A 14,184-nucleotide genomic window follows, 5' to 3' on the forward strand; every position below is an offset into this window, starting at 1 on the left:
ATGACACCATTAATAATTTCATCAAGTTCTGAATCTAGTAACGATCATGATGATATCAATGACGTTTATCCATGGTTCAAGACATGGTATGTCCATCCTGTCACTAAACTGACCAAAAGCAAAATTATGTTAGTTCATTGTAAGTTTAAGGATATTAATTTGGGTATCCATAATTTTACTGTTGGCATCGAATTCAGCTGGAAATTCAATCTGAGAATCTTCGAAGGAATGATTTTTTGGTGCTACATGGTTTATGCTAATCTTCATGTTGCGTTCGAAGTATTTTGGGGTGATAGAGACTTGTCTGATAAGTGCAATTGATGATTACTTTTAGATCGCTAAAGATTATAGGATTTACTTAAATGATACTCTTGAAAATCAAAATAAATATATTGTCATGATTGGGAATTGAACGATTATGGTAATATAAAGGGAATTGCTTTATGCCCTTCCCTTACCTGTTTTCCAATAATAACTAAAAATTTGAGATTAATCAAAACCTTGACTCAATTAGTATATTTGGGTGTAAATTTGTCATTAGTTATCCCATTTTTTAAATTATACTATTGGTCAAATCGATGATATTATGGTTCTAGATATAATTATTAAAAATAGTAAAAATAGTAAAAATTTAGAAGAATTATTGAAAATTTATAAACACAAATAAATAAAAATTTTAATATATATTTAACTTTTATTTCCTTTTTAGGTTGGGTTTTATTTTTTTAACCACACTTCTATCTTTGGGTTTTATTTTATGTTGGGTTTTATCAATTTAAATGAATTTACTAATTAAACATATCCAATAAAAAACATAACAATTGTCGAAGTAGCATTAGCACCCTAATTGCAATCCCAAACAACCATCATTAATGAAAAATTTAGACAAAAAATACTTATTGAGTTATAAAAATGAAAAAAAAAAGTTTAAAACATATAAACTAAATCTCAAATTTTAGATTCTAATACATTGAAGGAAGAAATATTATTATTGCAAAGCAGGTAATGGAAGTATATAAAACAATCCTTTTTTTATTATCATAATCGTCCCTGTTCCCAATCGTAACAATAAACATCTTGATTTTTAAGAATATTTTTCAAGTAAATTCCATCATCTTTGGCAGTCCAAACGCAAGTTCCCCAATCACACATATTATACAAGACATAGTTATCCCAAAACACCTTAAAGGAAGCTTGATGGTTGGGGAAAGACATGTAACACCCAAAAAGTGTTCCCTTAATGATTCTCGGCCTGAATTTCCAGGTAAACTCGGAGCCAACTATGAGGTTGTGGACACCCAAGTCGTCATCCTTAAACTTACAATGAACTAACAGTGTCTGGTCATTGCTTAATCCATTGACAGCATGGATATGCCATGTCTTGAACCACGTATGGACCCAACTCCTATTGTCATTGTCACCATCATTAGGTTTAGAACTTGATGAAGTTATTAGTGAGGCTATGACTGTTGCTTGAACAAGTATGAAGAACATAATATTTTTACACGAATTGTTCATGGTTTTTTTTTTCTTTTTAACTTTTGATTTGTTTTATAATATTTATTTTCGATTATATATAGTGGAAGTTGAAAAAAAGATTGATGGTTTATAACACAAATATTTTCTTTTAAGTGAATGCATAACTGAATGGATACAAAATGGATACACTTACTTAAAAAAGTTGCGATGCTGCCAAAATTATTAAAATTTAATTAATGGATTTTTTGGCATTTGGATATCATTTTATTGTGGTTTATATCCTTTTTTTTTTGGTGATTTAAGGGCAAAGGCTCACATAATTTGTTTATTTATTCTCGAAACTTCTTTGAAAATCTCTTTTTATTTTAAAATGAAAATAGAGTCACCACCAATCCTTTTTAATTAAGTGTGATCAGATCACCTCAAGGTTTTGTCATTTTAATAAAATGTTAGCTTTATTAAAATCATTTTCGGTCTACAAAAATCCAAGAAATGAGTTCGGGAGTCGGTTACATATGAGGAAAGATTAGCACCCTCATAACGCCCAAAATTGGTACCTAATTGATTACTTGATGTCTTAGTGTCGAGAATTAAAATTCAAAGAAAATACGATCCCTTTCTTGCATGATTGCAAATTTAATTTGAATTTTATGGAAAAAGCCCCCTTTATTTTGAGTCAATCAAGAAATGATCATGTCCGGTAACTTAGGATAGATATCTCGAATCCTCGAAAATAAGGATTCTCTATATTTGATTATTACCTAAGTCTTATATATTTTAAATTTTAAAAGGATGCTCGTTTATCTTGGTTAAAGGAGAAAGTCATACCACGTGAGTTAGAGCACTATTTCTCGAATCCCTAAACAAAGAACATTACCTCAGTTTTAAAATTTTCTTTTTTTAGGTAGAACGAATGTAACCTTTTAAAACGATATACGGTTTAATTTGTCTAGGCCTAGTAATAAAATGGATAAATATATTTTAACACAGCATGGATGTTTAGCAAAATAAAGTAACATAGTAGCAAGTAAAAATGAAATGATGATATTAAAATGATAGATAAATAAATAAATAAAATAAAAGATAAAATAAAATAAATGCTATGCTAGTAAGTAATAATAATGCAACTATAATGATAGTAAAAGACATCAATTTATGGTAATAACAGCGATGTCACGTCATGATTACTATCATAACATTAATAATAATGAAATAATAATAATAATAATAATAATAATAAGGGTAAAAAATGAACAATAAAAGGAAATATAAATAACATAAATCTTAAGTATTTAAAAAAGGTAAAGAAATAATAATAATAAAATAAATTTAAAAAAAAAACAGTTCATGAAGGGATGAAATTAAATAAATGAAGGATTGAATTAGAATTTAAATGAAATTAAAAGCATAAATTATAATAAAATAAATAAACAAATATATAAAGGACTAAAACAAAAAATGCAAAAATAAACAGGGTCCAAATGGGTAATTATTCCAAACCCCAGGACACGCGTCATTCCCAGAAGGTTAGCAAACTGAGGACTAAATTGAAAGTGAGTTAAAATTAAATGGTGTAATCTAAAAAGAAAAAAAAGGTAATTAGGACCACATTAAAAATGGTTCAAAGGCAGAAGGACCAAGGCAATAAATAGACCATTCCCACGAAAACACGCGGATCCTAGGGGATCCAAGTCGGGTCGGCAAGTCAGGCCTGAAACGACGCTGTTTTGGGACTTAGAAACCCTCAAAACGACGTCGTTTGGTACTGCTTATTGCTTGGACTTATAAACCAATTTTTTTAAAAATCTAATTTCAGCTTAGATTTTCTAAAAAAAAACTTTAAACCCTTTTTCTTTCTCTCAGCCGTCCCTTAGTCCGGCCATTGAGCCATCGCATGCCACCGTGGCCACCGATCATCGGTGACAGCGGCCGTCGCCTCTGGTGGCCAGAGTTGCAAAAAAAGCCCTTTTTAGCCCTTTCTAACCCGATTTGAAGTAAAACAACGAAACTCTAAGAGATTTTTAAGAAACCTTTCGGTTTCTTGATTTCTTTAAGGGTCACTTTTATTTTCTCATCCAAAGAAACTCCGACGATACTGTCTTTCATCGGAGACAGTGGCCTCGGCCTCGCACGGCGAATAACAAAGCGGCGCAGGTGAGAAATAATAATTTTATTTATATTTTCGCAAAAATAAAATAAATAAAACAAACTACTTTTTTTAAACTCGTTGCTTTTTTTTTGTATTTTGTATATCCTCTGTAAACGATTACATGCCATTGTTATGGCTTTTATAGCCATATATTACAAAATATTTTTATCTTTTTGTTTTGCTTTTTTTTTCTGCCATTTCTGCTTTCTGCTTTCTGTCTTCTTCTTTGCAGGTATTTGTGGTAAGGTCAACGGCATTGGGGAGCCGCACATTGCCATTTCGGTGAAAGGAGGGGGAAAGGCCTCAGGCAATTCATTGGCTGACGTGGCGAGAGAGCAACCCCGAAGCTGCTAGGGTTTCTGTTAGCTTTTTAGGGTTTTAGGATTGGATTGATGTAGTATTGGGCTTTTAGAATTTTATTAGATTGGATAATGTATTTGGGCCTCGGTTTGGGCTTGTATGATGGGCTGGACTTTTGTTATTATTATTTTTTTGTTTATTGGGCCGGACGGATTTGATCCTTTACATTTATATTTAGTGTTGAATTAGTTAGTTTCCTCATAGTCCTGTATGCCTTTGAGAATTAGTGCTAGTTTTAGAATTTTGAGGGTCTATAAGCATATAGTGATAAATGATAGTATTTATCTATGAATTCAAAATCAGTTAAAAAAAGTTAAAGGTTTGAACGTTGCAATCGATTGCTCAATCTACGATATGTTGATAGTTGTATTAAAAAATGAATGGTTATAAAGAAAGGTATTTGAAATTAGTAAGAATATATAGTACATGGAATGAGGCACACGAGCAAAAACTTGTGAAAATTGAAAATTCATTGTGTTGATTAGATTTTGAGTTTGGTTTAATTTCAAATTGATTATTACGTAATTTATTTTATCACTAATGAGGTATTGGCTTGTTGATTAAGGCAAAGACTTTGAGTCTATGTGACTTAAGTTTGAGGCTCATCATATACAATTACAATATATGAGTCTTTGTCTCACCGTGTCCATGTCTCATGTGTGGGTTTTATTCGATTATTTTTTATTCTTTATCCATTGTGCTTTATTCTAGATTGCTTCTATAATGTAATTAAATGAGCATATATTTGTATTTGTAATTATTCTCCTATAATAATAAATAAATAAATAAATAAAAGATTCAAGTCAAATATGCTTTGTAACTGTACTCATCTCATTAACCTATCATTAAAGAGACAATAATAAATACATATAGGTACTATCCCTAGAATTTAACCTATCATTAAAGTAAGTGATGGTTCATGTACCTTTTCATGGTAAAAGTACCACGGAGGCCCCTGTACTATATGTTAGATTGCATTTTGCCTAATCTGTTTAAAAAGGTGCAAATTAATTATTTTACATTAGATCAAAGAGTAAACTAGTTCTTCTGTTAAAATTTTTTTCATTTCTAATGTTAAAAACTAGTTACTGTACATAAACATGAGGTACACATGACACATCACGTGTCATTATTTTGTTATGGTGTCAATCATGCCAGTTTTTAATAGTAGAAAAAAATAATTTTTTAACAGAAAGGACTAGTTTGCTCTTTAATCTAATGTAAAGGAACTAATTTACTATATTTTAAATAGATGGGACAAAATGTAATCTGACACCTATTATAAGGGTGTCCTAATATTTTTTTTCTGCCTTTTCATTAAATACAAAGAATATATAGTACATGGGACGGGGCACATGTGCAAATACTTGTAAAAATTGTAAATTTATAGTATTTTGTTTGATTTCGAATTTAGCTTAATTTTAATTGGTTTTAACTTAAATTTATTTACAAGATAAAACAACCATTATTATCTAATTAAATCGAATAGAAATAAATTTTATTTTTAATTAAAATGTGAATATAGAAACAAATATTTTGTATATAATTATTGAAAGTAATTTTTAAAAGATATATAATTTAAAAAAAACTAAATTTTGACTAATTGAATTTCAACAGATAAAATTATGTTGGATTTGATGTCCAATTTTGTTTTGATTCCTTTTTAAAAACCCAAAATACTGATAAAAGAAAAAGGTCAAATTCATCCAAATCAATCTGTTATAAATGTAAATCAACAATGATATGCTCTTTGCCATATTCTCAAATTGAAAAAGGTATAAGCATCCATCAAGGATTTTATAAGGAAAAATACCAAAAGGAATTATTGTGTTTCCTTTTTATTATTTAAGTAAAATTTTATCTTTTACAATTATTAAATTAAAAATTTACCTAAAAGGGTATAAACATCAATTAAAGATTTTCTAAATAAAAATTAAACTAGGTATAAACATCAATCAATGATTTTCAAAAGAAAATACCAAAAGAAATTATTTTGCTTTCATTTTTTTGTCATTTAAGTAAAATTTTATAAAATAGTCAGATTTTAGGTTCATCATATCAAAAATTCACTTAAAATAGGGTATAAACCTTTTCACTAAAAAAAAAGACATAAACATCAATCAAGGATTTACTTCAAACTTTACAAAACAATTTGATTTTATGTTCATCATATAAATAAATTCACCTAAAAAAGTATAAACATTTTCAAATTATTTATATAAACATCAATCAAAGATTTTCTAAAGAAAAATACCAAAAGAATTGTTTTCCTTTAAAACCTTTAATAATCTTTTTTCAAACTTCCCATATACTTTCATTGTATATATAGCCACAACAATGAAAACAAAATATTTTTCAAAACAAATCAAAAGCCAAAAAAAAAATCATGAATAGTTATTGTAAAAATATTATGTTCTTTTTACTTGTTCGCGCAATAGTAATAATCTCATTAATAGCTTCATCAAGTTTAGAACTTGATCAAGGCTACCATGATGATAACAATATGCGCTTTTTGTGGTTTGATAAATGGCAAGTCCATGTCGTCAATGATTTGAGCAACAAGAAGACACTATTAGTTCATTGCAAGTCTAAGGATGACGATTTGGGTATTCATAACATCGCCGCTGGCACTGAGTACAATTGGAAATTTAGGCCGAGGGTCTTCGGTAATACTCTTTTTTGGTGCCACTTAGCTTACGACAATCTTCATGCTGCGTTTGATGTGTATTGGGAGAATGAAGCATTGTATTATAAATGCGACTATAATGATTGCTTTTGGATAGCTAGAGATGATGGAATTTACTTAAAAGATATTCGGAATAATCGAGTTGAACATCGTCATCCTTGGAAATTGGGATGATTATAGTAGTGAAAAATGTATTGCTTTACGTCTTATTACCTATTTTGCAATAAAATAATAATATTTCTTGTGTTGGTACAAAAGTTGAATTTTAATTTACATGCTTAATTTAGATTTTGTGTACTTTGTTTCATTTAAAATTTGTGATAAAAATGTAAACTCAGTAGTTTTGGTCTAAATTTGTCATTACCAATGAAGGACTGACAAAGGAATGTGTACTCCTTCACCACCAAATGAGAAAATATGTAAACACGCATAGCATAAGGAAGTTGTTTACGCTGTTCGGTTTATGTACATTTGTAAAGCTTAGCTCAACGAAAAATATTTACTCTCTTAAACAATAACAAATAATCTTAATTTATTGCACCCTTGACAATTCCTTACTTTTATATCTTAATATACCCATACAATCACTCTAATTTAATAAGGAAATAATTATGAACTCAGTAAACAAATCAATGCTAACAAGTGTATTAGAAATTTAAAAAAATTAATTTTAATATAAATATTAAATCTTAAACTTTGCAAAATTACATGAACTGGTGACGTGTTTTGGCAGTATGTTTTCAAAAAATTCATCTAAATAGAATAAATGCAATCACATATTTTAGATAGTGTTTGAAGGCACTTGAATTTCAATAAGGATTAATTCACAATTATAAATTAGACTCATTTTTATTTTAGTATTAAAGTTATTTCTTTAATTTTGATATTTAAATTATTATTTTAGTCCTCAATTTATTTTTAAAATTTCTCATAAGAACATGACACATGATATATTTATTAAATGGCAATAAAATTTTCGGTAAAATGAAATGGAAATTATAGTTAAAGTATCAAAGTAAAAAGAAAAGGTGAAATAGAAAAAAACTTAAATAAGAAAATAAATGGGGGAGCCTGTGACTTTTCTTTAATTTGACATGTGTTGTCTAATACATCGGCGGTACTATTAATTTTTTTTTGGTTTTTCATCGATATTTTTATATTTTCGTGAGTATTTTGAAAAAATACATCGGTACTGCTTGACACATTTGTGGCACAAAAAAAATCTTTTTTTTTCCTTAAAAAACACATGATTGAGTGATGATTGAAGGAGGGAAAAAGCGGTTGTACCATTGGTGTGTGTGACATCGGTGAATACGATTCAAAACACCAATTTTCATAAATATTTTATTCTTTAATCCTTTTTTGTAATTAATTTTTTTAATATTATTTTTATAAAAAAGCCCCATCCCATGTATGATATTCTATTTATATGTTGAATATGTCTCTTTAATAATAGGTTAAATTCTAATTATAGTCCTTTTAATTATCAATTAAGTTAGATGAAAGATAATTATACATCGTTAAGGATTTTCTCAAGAAAAATATCAAAAGAAATTATTCTACTTTTCCTTTTTTGCTATTTACTTTAAATTTTACAGAATAGTTTAATTTTGCATTCATCATATCTAAAAATTCACCTAATAGGGAATAAACATTAATCAAGGATTTTCGAAGAAAATACCAAAAGAAATTATTTTGCTTTCCTTTTTGTCATTTAAGTAAAATTTTACAATATAGTTTGATTTTAGTTTCATCATAACAAAAAATTCACCTAAAAGGGGTATAAACATCAATGAAGGATTTTCCGAGCAAAAATAACAAATGAAATTATTTTATTTTTCTTTTTTGTCATTTACTTTAAATTTTACACAACTGTCTAATTTTGAGCTCATCATATCAAAATATTCAACTAAAAGGGTATAAACATTTTCACACACACACAAAAAAAGAAAGAGAGATATAAATATCAATCAAGGATTTTCTAAAGAAAATACCAAAAGAAATTATTTTGTTTCCTTTTTGTCATTTAAATAAAATTTTATAAAATAATCTGATTTTACGTTCATCATATCATAAAATCCACCTTATCAATTAAGGATTTTCTGAACAAAAATACCAAAAAATTTATTTTATTTTCCTTTTTTGTCATTTACTTTAAATTTTACACAACTGTCTAATTTTGTATTTTTCATATAAAAATTTCACCTAAAAAGGGTATAAACATTTTCACACACAAAAAAGGTATAAACATCAATCAAGGATTTTCTAAACAAAAATACCAAAAGAAATTATTTTGTTTTCCTTTTGTCATTTACTTTAAATTTTATACAACTATCTAATTTTGCATTCATCGTATCAAAAATTCAACTTAAAAGGAAACATTTTCACAATATATATATTAAGGATTTTTGAAGAAAAATACAAGAAGAATTATTTTGCTTTCCTATTTTTACCATTTACTTTCATCAATCAAGGATTTTCTGAAAAAATACCAAAAGAAAATATATTTATTTAAAACCTTTAATAATCTTTTTTCAACTTCCCATATACTTCCACTATATATAACTACGACAATAGGAAAAAAAGACAAAACATATTACCAAATAAATCAAAAGCCAAAAAAACTATGAATAATTTTTGTAACAATTTTGCGTTCTTTATACTTGTTCAAGCAATAACAATAACCCCATTAATAGTATCACTAAGTTCATATCCTAATCAAGGCCACCATGTTGAAAGTAATTATTGAAAGTAATTTTTTAAAAGATATATATTTTAAAAAAAAAACTAAATGTTGATTAATTGAATTTTAACAGATAAAATTATGTTGGATTTGATGTCCAATTTTGTTTTGATTCCTTTTCAAAACCCCAAAATTCTGAAAAAAAAAAGTCAAAATTCATCCAAATCAATCTGTTATAAATGTAAATCAACAATGATATGCCTTTTCCCATATTCTCAAATTGAAATCAACTAATCACCTAAAAGGTATAAGCATCCATCAAGGATTTTATAAGGAGAAATACCAAAAGGAATTATTGTGTTTCCTTTTTCGTTATTTAAGTAAAATTTTATTAAATTTTATGTTTATTAAATTTAAAAAAACCTAAAAGGTATAAACAACAATCAAGGGTTTTCCAAATAAAAATACTAAAAGAAATTCTTTTCTTTTCTTTTTCGACATTTACTTTAAATTTTACACAACAGTCTAATATTACGTTCATCATATCAAAAATCCACCTAGAAGGGATAGAAACATTTTCACAAAGAAAAATAAACAAATATAAAAGGTATAAACATCAATCAAGGATTTTCTAAAGAAAATACCAAAAGAAATTATTTTGCTTTCATTTTTGTCATTTAAATAATTTTATAAAAATTTGATTTTATGTTCATCATATCAAAAGATTCACCTAAAATAGGGTATAAACTTTTTCAAAAAAAAAAAGACATAAACATCAATCAAGAATTTTCGAAGAAAATACCAAAGAAATTATTTACCTTTCCTTTTTGTCATTTACTTCAAACTTTACAAAACAATTTGATTTTATGTTCATCATATAAATAAGTTCTCCTAAAAAAGGTATAAACATTTTCACCAAAAAATATATAAATATCAATTAAAGATTTTTAAAGAAAATACCAAAAGAATTATTTTTCTTTAAAACTTTTAATAATCTTTTTTCAACTTCCCATATACTTTCACTATATATAGTTACAACAATGAAAACAAAACATTTTTCAAAACAAATCAAAAGCCTAAAAAAAAAAAAACCATGAATAGTTTTTGTAAAAATATTATGTTCTTTATATTTATTCACGCAATAGCAATAATCCCATTAATAGCTTCATCAAGTTCAGAACCTGATCAAGGCCATCATGATGATAACAATATGCGCTTTCTGTGGTTCGATAAATGGCAAGTACATGTCGTCAATGATCTGAGCAACAAGAAGACACTGTTAGTTCATTGCAAGTCTAAGGATGATGATTTAGGTATTCATAACATTGCCGCTGGCACTGAGTACAATTGGAAATTTAGGCCGAGGGTCTTCGGTAATACACTTTTTTGGTGCCACTTGGCTTACGACAATCTTCATGCTGCGTTTGATGTGTATTGGGAGAATGAAGCATTGTATTATAAATGCGACTATAATGATTGCTTTTGGATAGCTAGAGATGATGGGATTTACTTAAAAGATATTCGGAATAATCGAGTTGAATATCGTCATTCTTGGAAATTGGGATGATTATAGTAGTGAAAAGGGTATTGTTTTATCTCTTATTACCTATTTTGCAATAAAATAATAATATTTATTGTGTTGGTATAAAATTTGAATTTTAATTTATATGCTTAATTTAGATTTCGTGTACTTTTTTTAATTTAAAATTTGTAATAAAAATGTAAACTGAGTTAGTAATTTTCGTCTAAATTTGTCATTACCAATGAAGGACTAATAAAGAAATAGGTACTCCTTCACCACCAAATGAGAAAGTATGTAGACACGCATAGCATAAAGAAGTTGTTTATGCAGTTCGATTTATGTACATTTGTAAAACTTAGCTCAACGAAAAACATTTACTCTCTTCAACAAAAACAAGTAATCTTAATCTATTGCACCCCTTGACAATTCTTTACTTTTATATCTTAATATACCCATACAATCACTCTAATTTAGTAAGGAAATAATTATGAACTCAGTAAACAAATCGATGCTAACGAGTGTATTAGAAATTTATAAAAAACTTAAATTTTAATACAAATATTAAATCTCAAACTTTACAAAATTACATGAACTGGTGATGTGTATTGACAGATATGTTTTCAAAAAATTCATCTAAATAGAATAAATGTCATATTTTGAATTGTGTTTGAAAGCACTCAATTTCAATAAGGATTAATTCACAATTATGAATTAGACTCATTTTGTTTTAGTATTAAAGTTATTTCTTCAATTTTGATATTTAAATTATTATTTTCGTCCTCAATTTATTTTTAAAATTTATCATAAGAACATGACACATGATATATTTATTAAATGGCAGTAAAATTTTCGATAAAATGAAATGGAAATTATAGTTAAAGTATCAAATTGAAAAAAAAAAGGTGAAATAGAAAAAAACTTAAATAAGAAAATTAATGGGGGAGCCCATGACTTTTCTTTACTTTGACTAGTGTTGTCTAATACATCAGGTGGCACTATTAAATTTTTTTTCATCAGTATTCTTATATTTTCGTGGATATTTTGAAAAAATACATATTGATATCGCTTGACACAGTTGTAGCACAATTTTTTTTCCTTAAAAAGCACATGATTGAGTGATGATTGAAGGAGGGGAAAAGTGGTTGTACTATTAGTGTGTCAGGTGACATCAGTGGATATAGTTCAAAACACCGATTTTCATAAATATTTTATTTCTTAATCCTTTTTGTAATTAAATTTTTTATAAAAAAGCCCTATCCCATGTACTATATTCTATTTATATGTTGAATATGTTGTCTCTTTAATATTAGGTTAAATTCTAATTATAGTCCTTATAATTATTAATTAAGTTTGATGAAAGATAATTATACATCAATCAAGGATTTTCTTAAGAAAAATATCAAAAGAAATTATTCTACTTTTCCTTTTTTACTATTTACTTTAAATTTTACAGAATAATTTAATTTTATGCTCATCATATCAAAAATTCACCTAAAAGGGAATAAACATCAATCAAGGATTTTCTGAAGAAAAATACCAAAAGAAATTATTTTGCTTTCCTTTTTGTCATTTAAGTAAAATTTTACAATATAGTTTGATTTTACTTTCATCATATGCACAAACATCAATGAAGGATTTTCCGAACAAAAATATCAAAAGAAATTATTTTATTTTTCTTTTTTGTCGTTTACTTTAAATTTTACACAATTATCTAATTTTGAGTTCATTATGTCAAAAATTCACCTAAAAGGGTATAAACATTTTCACACACACACAAAAAAAAAAAAAGATAAATATCAATCAAGAATTTTCAAAAAAAAATACCAAAAGAAATTATTTTATTTTCATTTTTTTGTCATTTACTTTAAATTTTACACAACTATCTAATTTTGTGTTTTTCATATAAAAAATTCACCTAAAACGGGTTTAAACATTTTCACACACAAAAAGGGTATAAACATCAATCAATGATTTTCTGAACAAAAATACCAAAAGAAATTATTTTGTTTTCCTTTTCTCATTTACTTTAAATTTTACACAATTGTCTAATTTTGCATTCATCATATCAAAAATTCATCTAAAAGGAAACATTTTCACAATATATATATCAAGGATTTTTTAGAAGAAATTATTTTGCTTTCCTTTTTATCATTTATTTTAAATTTTAGAGAACAATTTTATTTTACCTTCATCATATCAAAAAAATAACTTGCATAAGGAATATTAACATAAATAAAATATTTTTGAGAAAAAATCAAAACAAATTATTTTTCTTTAAAACCTTTAATAATCTTTTTTCAACTTTCCCATATACTTCCACTATATATAACTACAACAATGAAAAAAAAGACAAAACATATTACAAAATAAATTAAAAGCCAAAAAAAATAACCATGAATAATTTTTGTAAAAATTTTGTGTTCTTTATACTAATTCAAGCAATAACAATAACCCCATTAATAGTTTCATCAAGTTCAAATCCTGATCAAGGCCACCATGTTGATAACACTAGGCGCTCCCTGTTGTTCAAGACATGGCGTGTCCATGTCGTCAATTATCTGAGCAACAGAAAGACATTGTTAGTTCATTACAAGTCTAAGGATGACGATCTAGGTATTCATAACCTCAGCGTTGGTGCTGAGTTCAGCTGGAAATTCAGGCCGAAGATCTTTGGGGAAACACTTTTTTGGCGCTACATGGCTTACGACAATCTTCATGCTACGTTTGAAGTGTTTCAAGATGACCCATACATATTTGCTAAATGCGATTATGGTGATTGTGTTTGGATAGCTAGAGATAATGGGATCTTCTTAAAAGATATTTCGGGTAACCAAGATGAAATTCGTTATGATTGGGTACAGGGACAATAATAATAGTGAAAAGGGTATTGTTTTATGACCTTCTATTACATGTTTTGCAATAAAATAATATTATTTTTTTGTGTCATCATGAAATTTGAAATTTAATTTATAGGCTTAAAATTTAGATTTTTTACTTTTTTCATTTAAAATTTGTAATAAAAACATAAACTTGGTTAGTTGTTTTGGCCTAAATTTGTCATTAACTTTTTGGTAACTTTGAGAGTTATTAAGAAATTAACGACACCAATGAATGAGTGGCAAAGGAATGGGTACTCCTTCACCACCAAATGAGAGAAAATGTAAACACACGGAACACAAGGAAATTGTTTACGCAATTCAATTTCCTTGCATCTGTGAGCTTATCTTAACAAAAAACATTCACTCTCTTCAACAATAATAAATGATTCTAATTTATCACACCCTTGACAATTTCTCTCACTTTTG

At 27.1% G+C, this 14,184-nt stretch overlaps 1 protein-coding gene across 1 annotated transcript; it reads left to right on the top strand.

Annotated features, from left to right (window-relative positions):
• Window positions 1-10,409: 10,409 nt before the first annotated feature.
• LOC128296312 (S-protein homolog 1-like) lies at window positions 10,410-11,007 on the top strand. The gene has a single exon (XM_053031473.1). It carries the CDS (start codon window positions 10,451-10,453, stop codon window positions 10,922-10,924), a length of 474 nt encoding a protein of 157 aa, XP_052887433.1. The 5' UTR covers window positions 10,410-10,450; the 3' UTR covers window positions 10,925-11,007.
• Window positions 11,008-14,184: the final 3,177 nt, after the last annotated feature.

This window comes from Gossypium arboreum, chromosome 8 (assembly GCF_025698485.1).
Source record: "Gossypium arboreum isolate Shixiya-1 chromosome 8, ASM2569848v2, whole genome shotgun sequence".
Lineage (NCBI taxonomy): Eukaryota > Viridiplantae > Streptophyta > Magnoliopsida > Malvales > Malvaceae > Gossypium > Gossypium arboreum.